We start from the raw sequence: 27,329 nt of genomic DNA on the forward strand, positions 1-27,329 counted from the left end.
GGCAGATACCCCTGGAGGAGAAGTCTCATAAGATCACGGCCTTCTCGACTCCCAATGGGCACTATGAATGGCTTCGTTGCCCCATGGGTTTGCGGAATGCTCCTTTGACTTGCCAGCGTCTAGTTAACTCTATATTTCATGGCTTAATTGGGAATGGACTTTTTGTTTACCTGGATGATTTGATTCTTGTTTCCAAAGATGTGGAGAGCCACTTTTCTAAGTTGTCCATGGTCTTGCAACGGTTTGCTGAAGCTGGGTTGAAACTCAACTTACCCAAGTGTTCCTTTTTCAAGGCTAGTATCCAGTTTCTAGGTCATGTTGTAGACAAACATGGTATCCATACCACTGGTGAAAAGATCAAGGCAGTCAGAGACTTCCCTGTACCGAAGTCGGTTGAAAATGTACGGTCCTTCCTTGGACTTGCAGGTTACTATCGTGCATTCATTAAAGACTTTGCTTCAATTGCTTCCCCTCTCACTCGCCTTCTCAAGAAGGACTCTTCCTTCCAGTGGCGTGATGTCCATCAAACAAGTTTTGATTCTTTGAAGCTTGCTCTTACTGAAGCACCTGTATTGGCTTTCCCTGATTATAGTATCCCCTTTACTATTTGTACAGATGCTTCTGGTACAGGTATTGGAGCTGTACTTATGCAACAAGTAGATGGATGTAGACCTCATGTTATTGCATATGCTAGTCGCATTCTAAACAAACCTGAGTCCCGTTACTCTGTTACTCATTTAGAGGCCCTGGCTGTGGTGTGGGCTTTAAAGCACTTCCGTGATATCATTTTTGGATATCCTATTACAGTCTACACGGACCACACTGCTGTCACTCAGCTTTTTCAAGGAAAGAATCTGTCAGGTCGCCTAGCCAGATGGTTCCTCACGATTGAGGAATTCAATCCAACCCTAAAGCATTTGCCCGGGCGTGCTAATCATGTTGCTGATGCACTTTCACGGAATATCCCTGTTGCTGCTGTTACCGTGATTGATAACTTTTCCCTGCAGGATCTGGTAAAAGCTCAGCGTGAAGACCCTGTCTGGTCTGCTGTCATTTATGCTTTGGAGTCTGGTGATGATTCCACCTTACCAGCTTTACCAGTACCTCTGTACCAATTTTCCCTGCAGGACGAAGTTCTCATTCGCAATGTGGAAGTGTTTGAGCAGGATGTGGCGCAGCTAGTGATCCCAGAGTCTCTAGTTCCCATTGTTTTGTCCCTTGCTCATGATGCCCATCAGGCTGGTCACCCAGGTCGTGACAAAACTCTGGCTATGGCACGGAAGAAGTATTATTGGCCTAAAATGCGACTAGACATTGCCTCTCATGTGGCCCGGTGTAGTTCTTTTGCACAGAACAAAGGTTCTAGGAGCTCTGCTAAGTTTTTTGAGTACCCTATTCCTTCTATACGTTTTCTGACTGTAGCTATATACCTTTTGATACTGGCTCGTAGCACACTTGGCTCTGTGTATGTCCTTGTATGTGTGGATCATTTTAGTCGTTTTGTGGTCCTAGCTCCCTTACGTAACAAATCTGCACCAGTTGTAGCACATGCTTTAGTTTCCCATGTGTTGTGTCCATACATCACTCCTTCGGTGCTCCTTAGTGATAATGGGGCTGAATTTAAGAACGAGATTTTGGCAGGCATTTGTGCACGTTACGGCATTAAACAAACTTTTGTTACTGCTTATCATCCGGCGTCCAATGGTCTTGTAGAGAGGACAAACAGGAAAATTTTGGAGATCTTACGTCACCTTGCTAGTCATTTTCATGAGTCTTGGGAGGATTGGCTTCTCCATGTTAGTGCTTGTATTAACAGCACCATAAACGCTTCCACGGGAAAAACGCCCCATTGTGTTGTCTCTGGATCAGAGAAACGACTCCCTTATGACATGCTTGACAGTCCTGCTCGTCCCCTCTACAATGTGGATGACTATAGTAAACTTCAGAGTCATGTGCTGCATGATATTTATGCGTCTGTTAGGGACAAACTTGTTATTTCCAAGGCTGACATGTTAAAACACCAACATGGTCATGCTAAGCCTGTGAACATCATTGTTGGGGATCATGTCTTTAGGAGCATGTCGGACCGCCAGTCCAAACTAATTGTAAATTCACAGGTCCCTTTTTAGTAACAGAACAGCTCCATCCCAACAATTTCAGGGTTTTTGACCCATCTATGGGTCTTAGTGAGATTTGCCATTCTGACAGGCTTAAAAAGACACAGGTGCCCATACCTGCATTCACCCAACCTCCCCCAACACTCAATGTTCCCATTGTATCACCCATTGTGGGCCACTCGTATCATCTACGTTCACGAGGTGCTAGGCCTTGATGATCGAGTGAGCCTCTTGTATGTATTTGTATGTAATTGGATTGTGAAGTTTTGTACCCCCCTAGCCCTTACTATTGTAAATTGTGTATTTTCTTGGGCGCAGACTCATTTGGGTTTGGCGTATCTGTGGTAGGGGATGTAATCTTTGTTATGTTTACAACTGTTATTTTTCTGCCAATGGTGTTTTGTTCTTCCCATTGTCCTATGTCTCTTGTCTATTTCATGTGTATTTTGTATATTGTGTATTTTGTATTGTTTCATGTCCCGGACGTCCGGCAATTGTCCTATGTATTTTTTTTTTACTGGCGCCAGTTCATATATATATATATTTCATGTGTATGTATAATTGATTGTGTTTGTATATGTTGTTTATGTATTCCTTTATGTATGTGTATATGTGTTATGTTATGTATAGGGTGTGCTGATGAGCCAATTTCTTTCCACGCTTTTGTCATTCCCCTGTGGTGTGTGTGGAGTCAGATGTATATGTTGTCCATTTTGTCTTGCTGTGGTCAATTGTTTTTCTCATTTGCTCAGTGGGGTCACTGAGGGTGGTGGCCGAGCATTGTATTGGTGACATACTTCTTGTGTGTTGTATATACATGTTTGCAATGTTGTTTATTTATTGCTATATATTTATTATTGTATTTATCTGTGAGCATTTTAATTCTTCTTTTTTTGTAATCGCAAATGCGATTCATGTATGTTTTTCGCGCCAACTCAAGGGTTGGCGTGGGGTAGTCTTGGTCTTGCCTCCTAAGTGTACGCACGCTATTTCATGTAGTGAAATATTTACTTTTGTGTTGTGAAATATTTACTTTATCATATAACCCATTGTTTCATTCAAGCCACCCTAATACAAGATGAGAGGGAAAGAAGGGTGGTGGATACAAGTAGAATGGGTGAGAGTGGATCTGTCCCTTGATTGGCTACCTCCCTTTCAAAGGCCTTTGGTGTACAGATAGATACAACACAAAATAAAGTATAAATTGATATGGAGAGTAGAGTTACAATTGTAGGTCCAAATGGAGTTGGCAAATCCATATTTTTGAAATGGCTTGTGAGTGAGTTGACTCCAACTGATGGTGAGGTGAGAAAAACCATCGTTTTAGTACAGAACAACGTACAGTTTACAAATCACAAACCTGTTTTCATTCTCCTTGTTTGTGCTCGAGTCTGTTAGGAGAGACCAAATGGACATCTTGAGCCTTTTCATGTCTATCTTTTTGGCTGTCCGTGCATATCCTATGTTTAACTTGGCCACCTGTGAATGAACAAAATAAACATTTTCTAGTACATTCCATAAAAGCACAAATATACTTGCACAAATACAAATAAGTACAGGAGTTTGTTTTATTATCAGCATTTGGATGAAAGGTCCTCCATGCAGTGGGCAGGAGAGAGATGACCCTTCATCCAAGAGGAGCCAAGATGAGAAGGAAACAATAGGTGATGGATGAAAGAGGAATGGGAATGGGTACCGGCTACCTCCCTTATATGGGGAAAGAGGCCCTTAGTCTACAAATAGATAGCATTTGGAGTTTGAATTTCGGCAAACAGACAGATAATGCTTGAGTGATTCCAGTACCAATTTGCTTTGTAAATATATGCACACAAAGATATGTGTACATAAAAACATATAAGAACTATCATTCCATTATGAGGGTTATACAAGCTGAAATCATACTGGGTACTGACCTTGTTTGGTGCTGCAACCAAATTGTCTCCCAGGAAGTCTTCTCCGGGTTTACCAATTTCTTGCAAGGGTCCCCGAACAGTTTGACTAAATATGTCTGTCATGTCATAGCCACATGTATTATCATTATCATCATCCTGTAAATAAATTCATAATATAATTCTATCTTCCACATCTTTTGCATGCTAACTTGATCACACAGTAGCTTTGAATCAGCCATCATATTTTCTACACACTTTATATCAAAAACATTGAGTTTCTTCATCTCTGTCTCTCTTCAATTAAGTTTCTTATTCATAGAATGTTGTGGGTACAATCATTCCTTTATACAACCTTCTCTTTGTATTCATCCCCAAGTAACCTTTTCTCAAACAATATTCATTCCACTTACACATTCAATGCCATGTGTAACCCCAAACAGCTCAAATTCTCCATTTCTCCCAGCCTCTTTCTCTTCCCACTCACACTCAATAAGCCATCATCATCATTCTTTGAACAAATCATTACCTTTAGCTCACATTAACTCTTAACTTTCATCCTCACAAACCCAGTCACCAAGTGCTTCAGTTTCATCTTAGTCAGTCTCAAGTACCATGTCATCTGCGAATGACAACTGGTTCATGCTTTCTCATTGTCCTTCCAATCTCATCCACTAATTCCAGACTTCTGTCAAGCAATTGTGTTTACCTTTCATACCACTCCATCCATGTACACACTGAAGAACCAATTCAACATCACACAACCCTGACACAATAACAATAATAATGACTGTTGCCTGAGTTTCAATGACTGGAAACCCACAGCCCGACGGACTGGCAATGATCCCTGGACCCTCCCAAAGAGCTCTCTACGATATATTGTAGTTCTGTCTGTGTTGCATTAGAGTAGGACTATTTTCAAGCAATCAGTTTGCAGAAGTACAAGAATGGGAGCAGTTGCAGGCTGTCAAATATATTTTTGTGAAAAGATGATGGAAACAAAGCTGAAGATGTCAAATTCTGAAGATGTCAGATGAAGGTATGTTGACAAATTATCAAGATGAGCAGCTGGGAGACAATTCCCTCTTGCATCCATCTTGCTGGACCACCACTAGCGAGTACCTGATGTTGGTACCAAGAATGAAAGAATTCCGATAAAATTAAACATAAAACAATCGGGAAACATGGAGTAAACATTACATCAATGACTTACCATATCTGGACAATAATTTTCTGTATCATTGTTATTATCGTAATCATATCCTCTGATACTGTCATCTACTGTAGGAGGTTCCTTAACCTGTCGACGAATCACTATAGATGGTCGAACATAGAGTCTGGGAAAGAGGGAGAGGGAGAGAAAAAAAAGTGTCAAAACAGTAGTTTAAGTCTAAATATATATATGACATTTTCTACATATTATTAAAGGACAAAAGATATTTTAGCTACAAAATTGATAGGAGAAGATGTTTACTTTTTCAGTTCTGTAGCATCATAGTGGAGATCTGCAGGTAGGGTAGTGCGTTCCTTGGTCCACTTCTTCAAGGTTAACCTCGTAATCTTTGTGGCTTTTCGAGTAATTGCAAAGTACTTCTCTATTTCTGGATCAACTTCAAAATTCATCTGAAGATCATCCTTCTTCTTCTTCTCTTTCTTCCCATCTGCTTCTGCATCTTTGTTCTTATCTGTGGTAACAAATATGGATTATTCAGATAAGCAAAAAAACATACATACATACATATACCAAGGCTTCACCCTTACAAGGGGGGTAGCCAAAAAGAAAAAGGCATAAAATCATTCCCACCCATTCCATCCCTGAATACACTCCACACCCCTCCCTCTTATCTTAGCACCTCTTGAATGACGGGTCATCCCTGCACCTTGTCCACTGCCCTGGGTTAGAGGCAGTGTCGCAAGACACAGCACATCCACAGCAAGGCCGCTTCATTAAATCGGTGACCTCCCCCCCCCTCCGTCCCCCCATTGCATAAAATGAGAGGACGGGAAGAAATCCCTTCGGGCTGCGTCAAATTTTGCTCACACATACTACCTTACCCCCCATTCCACCTCATGCTATCACAACATCATCCATATTCAACCATTCTCCACTCACCTCTGTCTTCTGTCCTCTCCCGTCCTTCCTCAACAGACATTCCCCTCTTCCCCAAAGCCCCCTTCACCCCATCCATCCACCTCATCCTAGGACGTCCCCTCATGTTCACTCCCTCCACATCTGCCTTCCACACCTCTTTTACTAGTCTTTCTTCACTCATTCTTTCCATGTGTCCAAACCATCCTAATATTCTTTCATCAACCCTACCTCCCAGCTCCTTTTCCACCCCTGTTGTCCTCCTCACCTCCTCATTTCTCACTCTATCTAGCCTAGTAACCCCCATCATACTTCTCAGACACCTCATCTCAAACACATTCAAACTCCTTCTCTTATGTTCCATGTTTCTGCCCCATACAGTGCTGTTGGCACAATAACTCCTTCATACAGTCTCCTCTTACCATCCATTCCCAAATGTCAAAAAAAAAAAAAAAAAAAAAAAAAAAAAAAAAAAATAAAAAAAAATAAATATAAAAAAAAAAAAATAAATAATAATAATAATAAAATAAATGAAAGATGGAAAAAAAAAAAAAATACATATACAAAGGCCTTTCCCCCCATTCAAGAGAGGTAGCCAAAAAGAAAAAGGCATAAAATCATTCCCACCCATTCCATCCCTAAATACACTCCACACCCCTCCACCCTCCCTCTTATCTTAGCACCTCCTGGATGACGGGTCATCCCTGCACCTTGTCCACTGCCCTGGGTCAGAGGCAATGTTGCAAGTCACAGCACATCCAAAGCAAGGCCACTTAATTAAATTGGCGACCCCCCCCTCTGCATCCCCCCATGCATAAAACAAGGAAGACAGGGAGAAATCCCTTTGGGCTGCATCACATTTTTCTCACACATACTACCTCACCCCTCATCCCCCCGCCCATTCCACCTCATGCATCACAACATCATCCATATACAACCATTCTCCATTCACCCCTGTCTTCTGTCCTCTCCTGTCCTTCCTCAACAGACATTCCCCTCTTCCACAAAGCCCCTTTCACCCCATCCATTCATCTCATCCTAGTAAACCCCATCATACTTCTCAGACACCTCATCTAAAAAAACATTCAAACTTCTTCTCTCTTCCTCTCTTATGTTCCATGTTTCTGCCCCATACAGTGCTGTTGGCACAACCACTCCTTCATACAGTCTCCTCTTTGCATCCATTCCCAAATGTCTATTCCTCATTACAATTTTTAACCCACCAAGGCATTTACTTGCTTCTCTCAATCTACATTCTACCTCCACCTCCACTCCACCTTTTCCTGCCACATTTGCACCCAAGTATCTAAAACTATCCACTTCCTCCAGTTGCTCTCCCTTAATGCTCACTTCCAGTCTGCTGCCACTTTCACCCCTTGTACATCTCCCTTACTTTTACCCACATTTATCTTTAGCTTTCTTCTTTCACACACTCTCCCAAACTCTGTCGCCAACTTCCTCAATCCCTCCTCCGATCCTGCCACAAGCGCAGTGTCGTCCGCAAACTACAGCTGGCTCACCTCCCACTTTTCTCCATTTTCTTTAACCATCTCCAATCCCTGACCCACCACCCTTGCATTTACCTCTCGCACTACCCCATCCATGTACAAGTTGAAGAGCCAGGGCGACATAATGCATCCTTGACGAAGTCCCACCTTTACCTCGAACAACTCACTCTCTTCATTTCTAATCCTGGCACATACTACTACTCTCGTAAAAACTCTTGACAGCTCCTAGAAGCTTTTCTCCTATCCCGTATATCCACAAAACCTCCCACAGTGCCTTCCTGTCTACCCTGTCGTAAGCCTTTTCCAGATCCATAAAAGCCCAAAAAAGATCCTTCCCCTTTCCTACAGCTTTCTCACATATCTGTCTTACCACAAAAATCTGATCTAAACAACCTCTACCTGTCCTAAATCCACACCGTTCCTCACCAATTACTCCCTCTGTTCCTCACTTAATCCTCTCAATCAAGAGCCTCCCATAAGCCTTCCTAACTACACTTAACAAGCTAATCCCTCTGAAACTACTACACTCACATTTGTCAAGTGGAACTATACAGGCTATACTCCAGTCTTCCAGCACTCTACCCTCTCTCCAACAAACATTAAATAACCTCACCAACCAGTCCACCATCACTGTACCTCCTTTTTTTAGGCATTCTGCATGGCATCCATCCAACCAAGGTGTCTTACCTGCTTTCATCATCTTGACAACTGCCTTCACTTCATCCTTCCTTATTTCTCCTCCATTTTCCTCACACATCACGGTCATTTTCTTAGCATTTCCCACTGCAACTATCTTTCCCTCCCTATCCTCCTTCACATTTAGCAACTCCCTAAAATACACTGCCCATCTTCCTCTTACTGCCTTCTCTTCCATTATCATCTCTCCATCTGCACCTTTTACCTTTTCTTCTCTATTTGATTCGCCTCCTCTTCCTCTCTTAATTTCTTTCCAAAACATCTTTTTATTACTTTCAAAATTTTCTGTCGTAATCTTACCCCACTTCACATCTGCGCTCCTCTTTGCCTCCTTTACCTTTTGCTTTACTTCTCTTTTCTTTGCACCTCTCATATGACTCCCTCGTCCTATTTTGTAACCAATCTGTGAAAGCTCGCTTCTTCTCTTCTACAACCTTCTTTGTTTACTCATCCCACCATTCACTACCCTTCCTTCTATTTCTTCCTGTCTTTCTTGTTCCACACACCATCTTTGTACACTTTGTGACTCCCTCCTTGAACCATCCCCATTCCTCCTCCACTCCTAGCTCTACTCTATCCTTCACTCCCTCCCACTCCTCTCTCAGCTTCTTCTTGTACTCCTTCTCCTTTTCTTTTAAAGAGTTCACTCTTAGCACCTCCCCACCTTTTGTCTTTTTCCTCTTTCTCCATCTATCCTCCACTCTCAACTTACCTTCCACCAAAAAATGATCTGATATTCCCCCACTCTCTCCTCTTAGCACATGTACATCCTTAACTCTTCCTATTATACTCCTATCTACCACCACATAGTCCATTAATGCTCTATCTACCACCCTTCCATCCAGAATGTGGAAGTGAATTATAAAATAAAGGAAGCTAGTAAATGTCAAGTGTAATGAAAAGCATTATGAGAAATGGGTATTTGAAGATGAATGTAAGGGTAAGGTTGAAGGCATACTTATTCTTACAGAGCAGCGTGCACCAGCCTTTGTATGTAAGGGAGGTGAAGTCACCCCAAATGTGCTACTATGGATGTGATGGTTGAATGGGTCTTTGTATAGTGATGTGTGTTTTGACTCTCCTTATGAAGGGAATAGGACCTTTAGTCAAAGCTCATGCCCATCCCACACCCATTTTACACCCTTCCAACACATTTCTTGAGTCAAAGGGAATGTATTGAGATAGTTTCTCCACAGCAGGAATGAGTTTATCCCAAACACTTCATTACATAACAATCCCCTTGCCCAAATTATCATACATACATACATACATATACCAAGGCTTTTTCCCCCTTTCAAGGGAGGTAGCCAAAAAGGGAAAGGCATAAAAACACTCCCACCCATTTCATCCCTAAATACACTCCACACCCCTCCCACCCTCCCTCTCATCTGAGCACCTCCTGGATGACGGGTCATCCCTGCACCTTGTCCACCGCCCTGGGTCAGAAGCAGTGTTGCAAGACACAGCACATCCACAGCAAGGCCGCTTCATTTAATCGGCTACCCCCCCTCTCCGTCCCCCCTTGCATATAAGGAGAGGACGGGGAGAAATCCCTTCGGGCTGTGTCAAAATTTGCTCACACATACTACCTCACCCCCCAACCCCCTACCCATTCCTCCTCATGCAATCACAACATCATCCATATACAACCATTCTCCACTCACCTCTGTCTTCCGTCCTCTCCCTTCCTTCCTCAACAGACATTCCCCTCTTCCCCAAAGCCCCCTTCACCCCATCCATCCACCTCATCCTAGGACGTCCCCTCATGTTCACTCCCTCCACATCTGCCTTCCATACCTCTTTTACTAGTCTTTCTTCACTCATTCTTTCCATGTGTCCAAACCATCCTAATATTCTTTCATCAACCCTATCTCCCAGGGCCCAAATTATCACCCACTTAAAATACATACATACACACACCAAAGGCATTTTTCCTCCATTACATAGGAGGTAGCCAAAAAACAAAGGCATAAAAACCACTCCCACCCATTCCATCCCTATCACACTCCACTCCCCACCACCCTCTTATCTTGGCACCTCCTGGATGACGGGTCATCCCTCATCTTGTCCACTGCTCTGGGTCAGAAGCAGTGTAGCAAAGACACAGCACATCCACAGCAAGACTGCTTCATTAAATTGGCGACCCCCCTCTCTCCGCACTTCCTCAACAGACATTTCCCTCTTTCCCGAAGCCCCTTTTACCCCATCCATCCATCTCATCCTAGGACGCCCCCTCATATTCACTCCTTCCACACCTCTTTTATTAGTCTTTCTTCGCTCACTCTTTTCATGTGTCCAAACCATCATAATAATCTTTCATCCACCCCATCTCCCAACTCTCTTTCCACCCCTATTCTCCTCATTTCTCACTCTATCTAGCCTAGTAACCCCTATCATACTTCTCAGACACCTCATCTCAAACACATTCAAACTCCTCTCTTCCCTTCTTATGTTCCATGTTTCTGCCCCATACAGTGCTGTCAGCACAATCACTCCTTCATACAATCTCCTCTTAGCATCCATTCCCAAATGTCTATTCCTCATTACAATTTTTAATCCACCAAGGCATTTACTCGCTTCTCTCAATCTACATTCTACCTCCACCTTCACTCCACCCTTTCCTGCCACATTCATACCAAAGTACCTAAAACTATCCACTTCCTCCAATTGCTCTCCCTTAATGCTCACTTCCAGTCTGCTGCCACTTTCACCCTTTGTACATTTCATCATCTTACTTTTACCCATATTTATCTTCAACTTCCTTCTTTCACACACTTTCCCAAACTCTGTCACTAACTTCCTCAAACTCTCCTCTGATCCTGCTACAAGTGCAGTGTCGTCCACAAACTACAGCTGGCTTATTTCCCACTTTTCTCCATTTTCTTTAACCATCTCCAATCTCTGACAACCCTCCACCCTTGCATTTACCTCTTGCACCACCCCATCCATTTATAAATTGAACAGTCAGAGCGACATAACACATCCCTGACGAATTCTCACCTTTACCTCAAACCACTCTCTCCATTTCTAATCCTAACATAAGCTCTGCTACTCTTGTAAAAACTCTTGACAGGTCCTACAAGCTTTCCTTGTATCCCATATATCTACAATACCTCCCACAGTGCCTTCCTGTCTACCCTGTCATAAGCCTTTTCCAGATCCATAAAAGCCCAAAAAACATCCTTACCTTTTCCTATAGCTTTCTTACCACAAAAATCTGATCTACGCAACCCCTACCTGTCCTAAAGCCACACTGTTCCTCACCAATTACTCCCTCTGTTCCTCTCCTAATCCTCTCAATCAAGAGCCTCCCATTAGCCTTCCAAACTACACTTAACAAGCTAATCCCTCTGAAACTACTACACTCACACTTGTCCCCCTTTCCCTTGTAAAGTGGAACTATACAGGCACTCCTCCAGTCCTCCGGCACTCTACCCTCTCTTCAGCAAACATTAAATAAACTCACCAGCAAGTCCACCATCACTGTACCTCCCTTTATCATACATTCTGCATGACATCCATCCAGACCAGGTGCCTTACCTGCTCTCATCATCTTACTGCCTTCACTTCATCCTTCCCCTTTTCTCCTCCATTTTCCTCACTCATCACAGTCCTTTTCTTAGCACTTCCCATTGCAACTACCTTTCCCTCCCTATCCTCCTTCACATTTAGCAACTCCCTAAAATACTTTGCCCATCTTTCTCTTACTGCCTTCTCTTCCATTATCATCTCTCCATCTGCACCTTTTACCTTTTCTTCTCTACTTGATTCGCCTCCTCTTCCTCTCTTAATTTCTTTCCAAAACATCTTTTAATTACTTACAAAACTTTCTGTCATACTCTTACCCCATTTCACATCTGCTCTCCTCTTTGCCTCCTTTATCTTATGCTTTACTTCTCTTTTCTTTATACCTCTCATTAGATTCCCTTGTCCTATTTTGTAACCAATCTGTGAAAGCTCGCTTCTTCTCTTCTACAACCTTCTTTGCTTCCTCATCCCACCACTCACTACCCTTCCTTCTATTTCCTCCCATCCTCCTTGTTCCACACACCATCTCTGCATACCGTGTGACTCCCTCCTTGAACCAAATAAATAAATATAATACATAAATAAATGATGATATGGTTTAATGTCACAAGCTTTCCCCTATTGGAAGGCTAAGATGGTGCCCCTCACAGAGTAGCATGGAATTTAATGAACCAAACCATTGGTTCACCTTTGCCAGTGGCAGGATTCTAACTGCCATCCCTTCAACCTTTGCCAGAAGTAACAACACCCTAACCCGCTCAGCCAGCAAAAAAATTAAATAAATACATATACCAAGGCTTTTTCCCCCTTACAAGGGAGGTAGCCAAAAAGAAAAAGGCATAAAATCATTCCCATCCATTCCATCCCTGAATACACTCCACTCCCCTCCACCCTCCCTCTTATCTTAGCACCTCCTGGATGACGGGTCATCCCTGCACCTTGTCCACTGCCCTGGGTCAGAAGCAGTGTCGGAAGACACAGCACATCCACAGCAAGGCCGCTTCATAAATAAATAAAATAAATATGAAGAAGGCAATAGAGACAGACAAACGTACCTTTGGTTATCGCTTTGAGTCTCCAGTGTCCAGGGCCAGCCCAAGCCGACATGACCCTAGTATCAAAGTACGAGTACTCTAAGGGCACGTTGGCCAGGTGCTCCTTGAGGTACACTGTTTCCATTTTGGGTGGTGGTGCCTTTGCCTCCTTATGACAACCTTCTTGTCCTACGGTGACTACTGTTCCATTTTCGTCATCCCCAGCAACATCTTCTAGACCTGAAATGGAAATACAGTCAGTTACTCTTTCTTCTCTGCAAGGCTTCAGTCATGATCACCTGATTTTTTTCTTAAACCTGAACACCTTTTTTATCTCAAATTTTTCTTTTCACTCCTTCCTACCCTGACCAAGAGAAACATTACACCATATATCATAATCAAATGTATCTATGTCAAGAGGTTCTTCCCCTTATCAGGGAGGTAGCCAGTCAAGGCATACACTGACTTCCATCCACCATCCTTGTTTCCCCCTCATTTTAGCTCCTTGTAGATGATGGATCACCCGTCTTCCACCAACTGCCCTGGTTAAGAGCAATGCAGCGAGACAGAGTACATCCGCAGCAGGGTCGCTTCATTTACACGACAACCTTCCCTCTTTGTCTCCTCGTGTGCAAAATGCTAAATTCAAAAGCATCATTCTGGCATCTCAGGAGACTTTTCTCCTCTATATCTATGTCTGAACTTTTTATTTTTATCTCAATGCAAAATCACAACTGTAGATTCCTTTCTGCCTTACCAAAACCATCCTCAGCCTCAAAGTAAGGCTCATCATCCATGTGGTTTGCTGCAGTGTCGACATTAAACGCATAGTCATTCTGTTGTTCTTTTGCCTCATCCTTGTCGATATCTAAGAAGGTGTCTTCGTCCTCAATTTTCCAGGTGGTAAACTCAAATGGTGCAAATGTTGGGCACACTAGCTTCTCACTCAACTCTGGAACAGAAAATAAACTGTAATAGTAATGGCACACTCAAAGAAGCTCCATCACTTCAACTTATTATTCTTTTATTTATCAATGATATACCTTGACGAGTGTATATCACAGTAAAAGCAATGGCACCACAATGAACAAAAATTTCATTCTTGCATTTGCTAGAATGTATCATCTCCATTACTCAATGTTCAAGGTTTTTTTTGTCCATCTTTACAAAGTAAGCTCAACTCTGAACAAGTGTTCAACACAGCAATGCAAGAGTATTTGGGGGGGATGACACTGTTCATCACCTTACACTCCTTACTTCATCTCCGCTTTAAAATTCACTCACAATCATCCAAGCACTTTGAAAAGTCAATCACACTTGAAAGAACTTCCAAAGTGGTACTGTACCTGGACACACAGGAAACACAACTTTGGCTGTGTTGGTTTCCTTTGACCCCAAGGCTTCCATGCACAGCACTGTGTCACTATCGAGGATTATGTGACCAGAATCATCCTGTAAAGAAATGAAATAAAATAAAATAAGGAGTGAATCAATCAATCCACCACATATCTGAAAAATAAATATATACATACATACATTTACCAAAGGCTTTTTACCCTTATTTATCTTCAACTTCCTCCTTTCACACACTTTCCTAAAATATGTCCCTAACTTCCTCAAATCCTCCTCTGATCCTACCACAAGCACATTGTCATCAGCAAACAACAACTGGCTTATCTCCCACTTTTCTCCATTTTTTTTAACCATCTCCAATCCCTGACCCCTTGTGTCTACCACTTGCACCACCCCATCAATGTATAAATTGAACAGCCAAGGCGACATAACACATCCCTGGCAAAGTCCCACCTTTACCTCAAACCACTCACTCTATCCATTTCTGAGTCTAACACAGGCTCTACTATATACATACATACACATACCAAAGGCTCTTTCCTCCTAAAAAGGAAGATAACCAAAAATCAAAGGCATAAAATTCACTCCCATCCATTCTATCCCCATATATTCCATTCCCATTCACCCTCTTATCTTGGCTCCTCCTGGATGATGGGTCATCCCTGCATCTCACCCACTGCCCTGGGTCAGAAACAGTGTTGCAAGACATAGCACATCCATAGCAAGATCACTTCATTTAATCAGTGACCCACCGTCTCTGTCCCCTCATGCAGAAAAAGCGAAGACAGGGAGAAATTCCTTCGGGCTGTGTCAAATGATTTTTTTATACATATTCCCTCACCCCCCACCCACTCCCTTTCATGCATGACAGCATCATCCATACACAACCATTCCCCATTCACCCCTATCTTCTGTCCTTTCCCATCCTTCCTCAACAGACATTCCCCTCTTTCCCAAAGCCCCCTTTACCCCTACCCATCCATCTCATCCTAGGTCACCCCCTCATGTTCACTCCTTCCACCTCTGCCTTCTACACCTCTTTTACTAATCTTTCTTCACTCATTCTTTCCATGTGTCCAAACCATCCCAATACTCTTTCATCAACCCTATCTCCCAACTCCCTTTCCACCCCTGCTCTCCTCATTTCTCACTCTATCCAGCCTAGTAAACCCTACCATACTTCTCAGATATTTCATCTCAAACACATTTAAACTCTTTCTCTCTTCCTCTCTTGTGCTCCATGTTTCTGCCCCATACAGTATTGTCGGCACAATCACCCCTTCATACAATCTCTTCTTGGCATCCATTCCCAAATGTCTATTTCTCATTACACTTTTTATTACCCTAGGGCATTGACTTGGTTCTCTCAATCTAGATTCCACCTCCACTCCTCCCTTTCTCTTCACATTCACCCCAAGTATCTAAAGCTATCATAATAATTGAAAAATAAATAACCGACCAAATGAATAATAGATGAAAAGGCTATACTATAGAGTACTTGAATAGAGCCAGACTATCTCAATCATACATGCTACCAAACCCTTAAAATATGGCAGTCATTAATTTTGTTTTTTTTCAACTTCTACTCTATATCCCATTTCTCATCAAAGCCCAAAGTAAACTAGACACTGGAAATAAACATCTTCAACCCTTCCATTTCCACTGTTTCTGATCAAACTATGAGAACACGGCACCACATTACTTCCCCATCAGCACTACCAAGCCACCCCCAGTGTAGCCAACATGAAAGTGGGATTACCCTTTATGTTCTTCACAATGTCCACAAAGACCATTTTTTCCATCCTGGTGACTACTAAAGACTAAGTCTGTCTATCTACCAATATACCAAGGACTTCTTCCCCTTTATAATGGAGGTAGCCAAGACAAAGGCACACACCCACTCCCACCCATTCCACTTCCATCCACCACTTTGTTTCCCTCCTATCTTTGCTTCTTGTGGATGAACATTCATCCCTGTCTTCTCCCCATTGCCTGGGTCAGAAGCAATGCAGCAGGACACAGCGCATCCACAACAGTAATGTACATAATAAAAATGTAATTATCGGTACAATTTCTTCATTTGCTTCACAAGGACTGCTCCTAAGTCTAGGAGTGAGAGCAGGAGATGCCAAGCATCCCCTAACCATCCAAGCAATAATTACATATACATATACCAAGGCTTTTTCCCCCTTACAAGGGGGGTAGCCAAAAAGAAAAAGGCATAAATTCATTATCCACCCATTCCATCCCTGAATACACTCCACACCCCTCCACCCTCCCTCTTATCTTAGCACCTCCTGCAAGCAATAATTACAATGTCTAATTTTTTTATGCTTAAGTGACTTAGATGTTTACAATAACTTTCCCTTGCTGCTGGATCGGAATGAGAATAATCAAGGGCATAACACATGTTGTAATATTCAAATACATTCACAAAACACTTACTAGAATGGGAAGGCTGGAAAGAAACTGCCCTCCTCCAGATCGACCCTCATCAAACTGTGTTGCCCTCTTCTTGAAGAGGAGGTCGGTTTCAAACTCGAGATCATAGTTGGCGACATTCAGGGACTGTTCATTGGTTGCTACAGTGGCACCACGCTTAATCTGCAAGTCCAAGGGGTTAAGTGAGTAATTAAATAACCTATTAATTTCATTATCTTTTACACCAATGTTGAGGTTAAGATAAACCCAACTCAATAAAAATTTCAGAACAATTAATTATCAAAAACATTAAGTGGACAATTGGCTCAAATTCCAAAAAAATAGAATTTTTTTTCATAAAATCATTGAACATTAAAAGGCTCTTGGCTACCTATATGCATGTACATATACCAAGCCTTTTCTCCTTTAAATGTGAGCTGGCCAAATATACATCCAACCTATATCTATCCACTGTCCATCCCATCATATCTCCTTGTGGATGAAGGGTTATCCCTGTCCATCACCACACTGTTAAATGTCAGAAGAAATGCAGCAAAACAAAGCACCTGCCGTAACAGCAGGGCCTGACTGTCAGAGCTGGTTTACCCCCACATCTTCATTACATGGCAACCACTCTTTCTTATCCACTCAAGAAATATACAGAGCAGACAAGAACAAATCTCTTTGATTGACATGAATTAAATCAACCACTTTCTCACTCATTCTTTCCATATGCCTAAACCACTCCAGTATTCTCTGATCAACTCTGTCAGCACTTTCTATCCAGTCCTCCTTCTCACCATGTTTCTCATTCTATCCATCCTTGTAACCCCACCATACCTCTTAAACATTCTATCTCAAACAAATGCCATTGAAATAGACTCACACTAATACAACACTACATACCAGATAAAAACTTCTTCAGGGGAAGTTTTCTAAGCAAATATAAGGATTTTGCGGCTTGAGGTTTCATTCAACCACTTCAGTGCAACTCAAATTCTCACACACAGCACTGGTTGCCATATATAATTTCCATAACACTACTTGCATTATAAAATATAAATTCACTGCTATATTACTTGTCCTCTTTTACTCTGAGTAATAATAAACACGATCAAACCAGTTCACTAAACCCAGGGGCAACTAAAAATAATATATATAAATATATATATATATATATATATATATATATATACACACACACACATACATACATATACCAAAGTAATTTTTCCACCTTACATGGGAGGTACCCAAAACAAAAAAGGCATAGAAACCACTCCCACCCATTCCATCCCATACATACTCCACTCCCCTCCCTCTTATCTTGGCACCTCCTGGATGATGGGTCATCCCTACATCCTGTCCACTACCCTGGGTCAGAAGCAGTGTCACAGGAGGCTGCTTCATCAATTCAGTGACCCCCTCTCCATCCCCTCATGCAGAAAAGGAGAAGACGTGATGAAATCCCTTTGGGCTGCGTCATTTATTTCTCATACATACTCCCTCACACCCCATCCCCCACCCCCTCATGCATCACATAACCATCCATACACAACTCTTCTCCATTCACCCCTATCTTCTGTCCTCTCCCATCCTTCCTCAACAGACATTCCTCTCTTTCATAATGCCCATTTTACCCCATCCATCCATCTCACCCTAGGATGCCCCATCATATTCACTCCTTCCACCTCTGCCGTCCACACCTTTTTTACACATCTTTCTTCACTCATTCTTTCCATGTGTCTCAACCATCCTAATACTCTTTCATCAACCCATTCTCCCAGCTCCCTTTCCACCCGTTCTCATCCTCACCTCCTCATTTCTCACTCTATCTAGCCTAGCCCTATCACACTTCTCAGACATTTCATCTCAAATATTCAAACACCTTATTTCCTACTTTTCTCCATTTTCTTTAACCATTTCCAACCCCTGACCCACTACCCTTGCATTCACTTCTCGCACCACCCCATTCATATATAAATTCAACAGCCAGGGCATCATAACACATCCTTGACGAAGTCCCACCTTTACCTCAAACCTTTCACTCTCTCCATTTCTAATCCTAGCACAAGCTCTACTACTCTCATAAAAACTCTTGACTGCTCTTAACAGCTTTCCTCCTATCCCATATATCTGCAAGACCTCCCACAGTGCCTTCCTGTCTACCCTGTCGGAAGCCCTTAAAAAAAAAAAAAAAAAAAAAAAAAAAAAAAAAAAAAAATCCTTACCTTCTCCTATAGCTTACTCACATATCTGTCTTACCACAAAAATCTGATCTACACAACCTCTACCTGTCTTAAAACCACACTGTTCCTCACCAATTACTCCCTCTGTTCCTCTCCTAAACCTCTCAATCAAGACCCTCCAATAAGCCTTCCCAACTACACTCAACAAGCTGATCCCTCTGAAACTACTACACTAACACTTGTTCCCCTTTCCCTTGTAAAGCAGAACTATACAGGCACTCCTCCAGTCCTCCGGCACTTTACCCTCTCTTAAACAAACATCAAATAACCTCACCAACCAGTCCACCATAACTGTACCTCCCTTCTTCAGACATTCTGCATGGCATCAATCCAACCAAGGTGCCTTAACTGCTCTCATCATCTTAACAGCTGCTTTCACTTTATCTTTCCCTATTTCTCCTCCATTTTCCTCACTCATCACTCTCATTTTCTTAGCATTTCCCACTTCAACTACCTTTCCCTATCCTCCTTCACATTTAGCAACTCCCTAAAATACTCTGACCACCTTCCTCTCACTGTCTTCTCTTCCATTATCATCTCTCCATCTGCATCTTTTACCTTTCTTCTCTACTTGATTCGCCTCCTCTTCCTCTCTTAATTTCTTTCCAAAACATCTTTTTATTACTTTAAAAAATTTCTGTCATACTCTTACCCCATTTCACATCTGCTCTCCTCTTTGCTTCCTTTATCTTATGCTTAACTTACCTTCTCTTTATTTTGTACCTCTCATACGATTCCCTCATCCTAATTTGTAGCCAATCTATAAAAGCCTGCTTCTTCTCTTCTACACCATTCTTTGCTTCTTCATCCCACCACTCACTACCCTTCCTTTTATTTCCTCCCACCCTCCTTGTTCCACACACCATCTTTACATTTCTAGACCTAAAAAAAGCTTTTGACAAAGTACCACATAAGAAGTTGCTTAAGAAATTAGAATATGAAGGAGGAATACAAGGTAAATTACTAAATTGGATGGAAGACTTTTTGCAAGAAAGAAAAATGAGAGTAGTGATAAGAGATCAGCACTCAAAATGGAATGAAGTAATAAGCGGTGTCCCGCAGGGAACAGTTCTGGCCCCAATAATGTTTGCTATATATATTAATGATATGGATGAAGGAATTGAAAGTTATATGAGCTTCTTTGCAGATGATGCAAAACTACTGAAAAGAGTGAAAACTGAAGAAGATTGTGAATCACTACAGAGAGATCTAAATAAAGTACAAGAATGGAGTAGGAAGTGGGAGATGGAGTTCAATACAAAAAAGTGTAGTATAATGGAATTTGGAAAAAGCAAAAACAGAATAACAGGATCATATAATTTGGGAGAAGAAGGAATAAAAAAAGTAGAAAATGAGAAGGACCTGGGAGTCATTGTTATGAATAATATATCACCTGAGAAACATATAAATAAGATTTTTGGAGAAACTTATAATTTAATAAGAACAATCAAAGTGGCATTTACATACCTGGATGAAGAAATGGTGAGGAAAATCCTAATCACCCTGATAAGACCAAGATTGGAATATGCAGCAACGATATGGTCACCAAGTACAAAAAAATTTATAAAAAAACTAGAAAGAATACAAAGAGCAATCACAAAACTGGCACCAACACTCTCAAAACTATCATATGAAGAGAGACTACAAAAACTTAAACTACAGACACTAGAGCAAAGAAGAGAGAGAGGAGATTTGATAGCTATTTACAGAATCATGAAAGGCATAGAAATTACTGATAGAGAGAATCTGATAAAATGGGATGACAGAAATACAAGAGGACACGGAAAGAAAATAAAAAAAGACAGCTATAGAAGAGATTTGAAAAAGAACAGCTTTCCTCACAGAGTAATAGACAGTTGGAACAAGTTAGATGAGAAAGTGGTGTGTGCAAAAACAATACATGAATTTAAAAATAGTTTAGATAAAATGAGATATGAAGACGGGACCCCACGAGCATAGCTCCCCTTCCCGTAAAATACAACTAGGTAAATACAACTAGGTAAATACATCTCCCTTCCCAGCTTCACCTTCATCCACATCAATCGTGAAGAAACCTTCCACTCCACTACAACCTTACCTATCTCTTCACTTACTAGTATAGCCACCCCTTCTCTCCCTCATCCCCTCTTCACTCCTGAGAACCTCCCAGTTACACTCCCAAACTCACACTCACCCCTCCCTTTCATTTTAATTTCACTTAGAGCCAGCACATCCATCTTTCTTCTTACAAACATACTGCTTATCTCTTCCCATTTACTCTCATCTGTACCACATCCATGCACATTAAAAGACCCAAACCTTAGGGTACTGGTTGGAAAACTCCTAGACCCTCTTATGCCTTTACTTTTTTTAGGAATGTCCCCTTTGGGGCTACAGGTAGCTGGACTCCTAATCCTATCCCCTGTCCCGTTTTTTTGTCACCTCTCACGACTCAAATGGAAAGACTTGGCAGTAGCATTCTTTTCCCCCCACCATATGATAGGCAAAAAAAGAAAAATTAATATTCACAGAAATGGTACAGGGGAAAGCATAACGGAGGGACAGTCATAGTATAAAAGTGTCATCATTTCTCTACAGAGTTTTTCTCTATCACAGACAAAACTATGTGTGGCTCTGGTCTGTAGGGGCACCCCATACAGACCCTAAAGTATCAACTGCATGCTACTTTGCCACAATAACATGCAGCCAATACCCCAGACGGTATATATATATATATAAACACCAATGCCAGCATCCTTGTGAACCCACTCACCTCATGACACCTACATAGGCATCATTGACCCAAAGTGGTTAAGGTTTCTGCTCAATAAAATCATCAGCAGTAATAATTTTTATGATCACTCTTGAATTTTTTCATCAAAGGCACTAACCCATGGGCTTTTATGGATCTGGAAAAGGCTTATGATAGGGTAGACAGAAAGGCACTGTGGGAGGTTATGCAGATTTATGGGATAGGAGGAAAGCTTTTGGGAGCTGTCAAGAGTTTTTATGAGAGTAGTAGAGCATGTGTCAGGATTAGAAATGGAGAGAGTGAGTGGTTTGAAGTAAAGGTGGGACTTCCTCAAGGATGCGTTATGTCGCCCTGGCTGTTCAACTTATACATGGATGGGATGGTGCGAGAGGTGAATGCTAGGGTAGTGGGTCAGGGATTGGAGATGGTTAAAGAAAATGGAGAAAAGTGGGAGGTGAGCCACCTGTTGTTTGCGGACGACACTGCGCTTGTGGCAGGGTCAGAGGAGGGATTGAGGAAGCTGGTGGCAGAGTTTGGGAGAGTATGTGATAGAAGAAAGCTAAAGATAAATGTGGGTAAAATTAAGGTGATGAGATGTACAAGGGGTGAAAGTGGCAGTAGACTGGAAGTGAGCATTAAGGGAGAGCGACTGGAGGAAGTGGATAGTTTTAGATACTTGGGTGCAAGTGTAGCAGGAAAAGGTGGAGTGAAGGTGGAGGTAGAATGTAGATTGAGAGAAGCGAGTAAATGCCTTGGTGGTTTAAAGAGTGTAATGAGGAATAGACATTTGGGAATGGATGCGAAGAGGAGACTGTATGAAGGAGTGATTGTGCCAACAGCACTGTATGGGGCAGAAACGTGGAACATAAGAGAAGAGAGAAGGAGTTTGAATGTGTTTGAGATGAGGTGTCTGAGAAGTATGGTGGGGGTTACTAGGCTGGATAGAGTGAGAAATGAGGAGGTGAGGAGAACAGGGGTGAAAAAGGATTTGGGAGATAGGGTTGATGAAAGAATATTAGGATGGTTTGGACACATGGAAAGAATGAGTGAAGAAAGACTAGTAAAAGAGGTATGGAAGGCAGATGTGGAGGGAGTGAACATGAGGGGACGTCCTAGGATGAGGTGGATGGATGGGGTGAAGGGGGCTTTGGGGAAGAGGGGAATGTCTGTTGAGGAAGGAAGGGAGAGGACGGAAGACAGAGGTGAGTGGAGAATGGTTGTATATGGATGATGTTGTGACTGCATGAGGAGGAATGGGCGGGGGGGTGGGGTAGTATGTGTGAGTAAATTTTGACGCAGCCCGAAGGGATTTCTCCCCGTCCTCGCCTTATATGCAAAGGGGGATGGAGAGGGGGGGTCGCCGATTAAATGAAGCGGCCTTGCTGTGGATGTACTGTGTCTTGCGACACTGCTTCTGACCCAGGGCAGTGGGCAGGGTGCAGGGATGACCCATCATCCAGGAGGTGCTCAGATGAGAGGGAGGGTGGAGGGGTGTGGAGTTTATTTAGGGATGAAATGGGTGGGAGTGTTTTTATGCCTTTCCCTTTTTGGCTACCTCCCTTGGAAGGGGGAAAAAAGCCTTGGTATATGTATGTACTAACCCATAGCTGATAGCCCTTAATTTGATGAACAATGATTTACGGTATTTTGGATCTAACAGACTCCATGTATTAAGGTACAGTATTCTATATTCAATAAGTTGATTTTCATGTCGCTGACTTTTGAATATAAAATCCCTTAGAATATGGGCTCCCACAAGATGAAGAAGAGGAAGAGGAAGAAGAAAATAAAATTGAGGGTTGACTGTACTGGATTTCCATAAATAAACCAACTCACCCTTAGAATATCGACCCCCCCCCCCCAAAAGAGAGAAAGAAAGAAAAAATAAATAAATAAATAAAAAATAAAATAAAATTGAGGGTTGTTGTTGTTGTCGTTCCCTAGACTGTCTGTCCGAGCAGTCCCGTCTCCCCAAGGAAGGCCACAGCCGAAACTGGGTTTTCCCACAAATCCTTTATAGAGTGTATGTTGTGTTGTTTGCGTGCATGATTGTGTATAATGCAGTCTTCCATTATGTGTTGTATGGTATGGGGTGAAGTGTTACATCCTGGGCAGCTGTTCACAACACGGTCGTCCAGCCTCTTCTGGTAGCTTAGAAGTGCTGGGTGGTGACCGCATCGCAGTCTGGCCAAGTGGACTCTGTCCTTACGTGGGAGAGAGGATTCAGAAGGGTGGATATCAGGGGGTCTGGCATGTAGCAGTGTGTTGTCTTTCAGTGTGTTAATGGAGCGGTGAGTGATATGATTATGAATATGTTTCCGGAGGCTGGTATTTGGTGGTTGTGGAGGAAGAGAAGAGAGTATCTGTGTGTAATAAAGGTCTATGGGTGTAGTTTTAATGTTTCTTGGAGTGTGTGGGTGTTCTGCTATGTAGTGTAGCGGGTGTGATGTGTTTGTGGTGGCTGCAGCAAGTGTTTGTGTGCCTCTCATGTCGAGGTGGTCCTTGACTTTGAGGACTTTTGTTTCATGGTGTAAATGGTCTGTAGGTGATGTATTTGTGCAGCCTGTAATTGTTTTTAGGGCTTTGTTTTGTATGATTTGAAGGGTGTTGTGGTGTGTCTCACTGAGATTAGGAGCCCATGCAGGACTCGCATAATTCATCACTGAGCGTATGCATTGTTTGTATATTGTTATATTAGTTTCTTTGTTTTGTCCAAATGTTGTTCCAGTGATTGACTTGAGTGCGTTAAGTCTAGGTGTGCATTTGTTTTTTATGTTTGTGAGGTGTTGTTTGAAAGACATGGATGTATCGTATGTTACACCAAGAATTTTCGGTGTGTTTGTGTGTGGTATTAGAGTGTTGTTGATGTAGAGATGAGGTATGTATTTGTGTTCTTTTGTCCAGTTGGTGAGAAGTGTTGCTGTAGATTTGGTTGGAGCTATTTTGAGTCTGTTTGTGATGAACCATGTGTTGAGTGTGTTAAGGTAAGGCTGGATTATTTCTGCAGCTTTGTCTGTGTTACGATGTGTGCATGTGATAGTTATGTCGTCTGCGTAGGAAGAGATTTGTATTTCTGAGGTGTCTGGCGTGGGTAAGTCATGCATGTATAGATTAAATAATGTGGGGGATAGAACTGAGCCCTGTGGTACTCCGTTCTTAATGTTTCTGATGTGCGATGATTGGCCATTATATGACACATGAGCATTCCTGCCTGCCAGATAATTGGCCAGCCATCTTTTGGTGTTATTGTGCATGTCTGTGTTATATATTTTATTTGTTAGGTTGTGGCGGGGGATAGCATCAAAAGCTTTACTAATGTCCAATGTTATAAGAAGTGTTCTGTGGTGGGGCCTATCTGAATTGATGCCATCTAAAATTCTTTGTGTGAGGTTTGTCAGAAGAGTGTTTGTGGAGTGTAGTGGCCTAAAACCGTGTTGTGAGTCAGCAAGGGGAATATATGGTGTGACAAGTTTAAGTATTAGGCGTTCAATGACTTTAGAGGGGGTGCAGAGAAGTGTGATTGGGCGGTGCGATGTTGGGATTGTTGGGTCTTTGTTCGGTTTTGGAATGGTGATTATTTTACCATGCTTCCAGATGTCGGGTATAGTGTTGTGTGAATAGCTGTAGTTTGCAATGTTTGTGAGTGCGTGTATACCTTGTGGTCCAATGTGTTTTAGGTGGATGTTGCTTATGTTATCAGGGCCACAGGCAGATGAGTGCTTGAGACTATGCATTATGAGTTTTGTCTGACTGTCTATGAAGGGTGTATAGTCTGAGTCTGTGGGAAAGTCTTTCTTACGTCGAATGGTGCGTTGACTGTACTGCATTTCTATAAACAAACCAACTCACCCTTTTTCTCCTCTTTCCACCTTCCACAACAATCTCTCCTTCTGCGCCTTCACTTCCCTCCATAGCCATCTCCTTCTTAGTTCGCCCCAAACCACCAGCAACTTTTAATGTGTCTGTGTGCACAGAGTCGACACGATATGCGTAGATTTTGGTACTGGCATCCAAAGTGCAGCTGGCCACCTGGAACAGACATGTCATCATAAAAAGGGGCCCAAAAATATTAACCTTGTATAATAGTTTAAACTATCACATTATAAAACAGAACTACTTTAATCCCTTCTATACCAGGGGACACTTGTGTTTTATCCAGGTTAACACAATACAATTTCATGAAGCTGGTTTGTACCCCTCCAGCGGAAGGTGAGGAACCTACGCAAGGAGGCACCTAGCTATGGCCAAAGCAGTCACTTTTCCCTTGCATCCTTGGACTGTTAGGGCGGGAAAAAGTCACTGCTGGGAATCAGAGAAGTGCAGGATTCGAACCCACAACTAAGCAAATGCGAGACCAGCACACTTCTGATTATGCCACAGTTAGCAAAGCGATTGCCGAGAAGTATTCACCATTTCATTTTGAATACCGTATTTTCCGGCTTATAATGCGCACCCATGCACTTCATTATCTCAGTACACAGATAGCGCGCACCGACGTATAACGCGCATGCCCGATCGCATTTGTCTGTAACGCAGTTTTACCTCGGTATTTGTATCATGTGAACGAGGTCAAATGGAGAAGTATTTTTCATTGGCTAGAGCCACCGCTGGAAAATCTGTTGATTTGTCACTAAATCAAGTGTCAGTTTAGGCATCAATCAGGACACAACTAAGAAAAAGTCGGAACTACATGTACGGTACATATGACTCATGTTGTGCGTTGGTCCCTTATTACTTTGTAGCTTAAATAGTTTGTAGGAAATATGATATATAAAAGTTTATTGAAAGTAAAATATACAGAAAATTTTTGGGATTTTTACAGAAAATGTTCATTTTATATCTTGAGGAAATAATTCGTCTTTACCATTTTTTATTTAATACTGAAACAAACTACAGACCGTTTCGTTTTAGCTTTGAACCTGCAATGACAGTGGTGAAATAGGACAGTCTCTCATCGAGGTGACATTTAGTTAATATAACTCCCGAAAGAGGGTGTTGTAGTCAGGTGTTTGACACGAGTTTATGAACGGCCGCAACGGAATTTGTACCATACCTAAAGTGAAGCAACAAAGCCAACATAAAAATTCAAACTAAGATGCTGTGAACATGGGCAAATATCATGGATAATGATCATGTTTCATGGTGTTTAGGCCTATTTAAACATGAAAAATAAGATTTGATAGATACCTACCTATACCAAATATTTATATGCGGTAGCCTATGCTGGCGTATTCTTTCATGTCACCATGGCTGTTCTTCTTGTTCTCACGGAACGTCACGGAGAAGTGTGCCTCCCGACTTTGTGACGGCCAACATCGTCACGTTGTGAAAAAAATTACACATTCAGCCGCAGAATTTTTATCGTAGGCCGCAGATAATGCGCACCACCGGATAACGCACACCCCCCATTTTTAGGCCCTTCCAACGGAAAAAAGTCGTGCACTATACGCCGGAAAATACGGTAATGCTAGACAACTCAGCTTAACAGCACAATATCTCTTACGGGTAATAAAATTTGTACTCAAACTACTCATCAATTCCAACTATTTTCCCTGAATTTGTTCAAGTAAGGAATGCTGAAAACATCAAATAAAGTTTTATCAAAGTCAGATTAACTCATCAAGGTATGTCATAACACCAAGGACCTTTACTCTGAATATCATCACATGATTACATTAAGGGCCACCCCAAATTCTTGAAAGGTTCAAGAAGCA

General features: G+C 42.0%; 1 protein-coding gene across 1 annotated transcript in view; it reads right to left on the minus strand.

The window, feature by feature from the left end:
- Window positions 1-27,329, minus strand: part of barr (non-SMC condensin I complex subunit H) — a 53,630-nt gene that overhangs the window by 10,143 nt on the left and 16,158 nt on the right. Inside the window, exons 5-13 of the mRNA XM_076178563.1 lie at window positions 25,465-25,644; window positions 16,660-16,818; window positions 14,208-14,313; window positions 13,619-13,813; window positions 12,883-13,101; window positions 5,481-5,691; window positions 5,220-5,343; window positions 4,031-4,165; window positions 3,478-3,596 (exon numbers count right to left, since the gene is read on the minus strand). Of these exons, the coding sequence (XP_076034678.1) occupies window positions 3,478-3,596; window positions 4,031-4,165; window positions 5,220-5,343; window positions 5,481-5,691; window positions 12,883-13,101; window positions 13,619-13,813; window positions 14,208-14,313; window positions 16,660-16,818; window positions 25,465-25,644 (1,448 nt within the window). The remainder of the gene's footprint in view (window positions 1-3,477; window positions 3,597-4,030; window positions 4,166-5,219; window positions 5,344-5,480; window positions 5,692-12,882; window positions 13,102-13,618; window positions 13,814-14,207; window positions 14,314-16,659; window positions 16,819-25,464; window positions 25,645-27,329) is intronic.

The sequence above is a fragment of the Oratosquilla oratoria genome, chromosome 41 (assembly GCF_046742065.1).
Source record: "Oratosquilla oratoria isolate Oo_2021 chromosome 41, ASM4674206v1, whole genome shotgun sequence".
NCBI lineage: Eukaryota > Metazoa > Arthropoda > Malacostraca > Stomatopoda > Squillidae > Oratosquilla > Oratosquilla oratoria.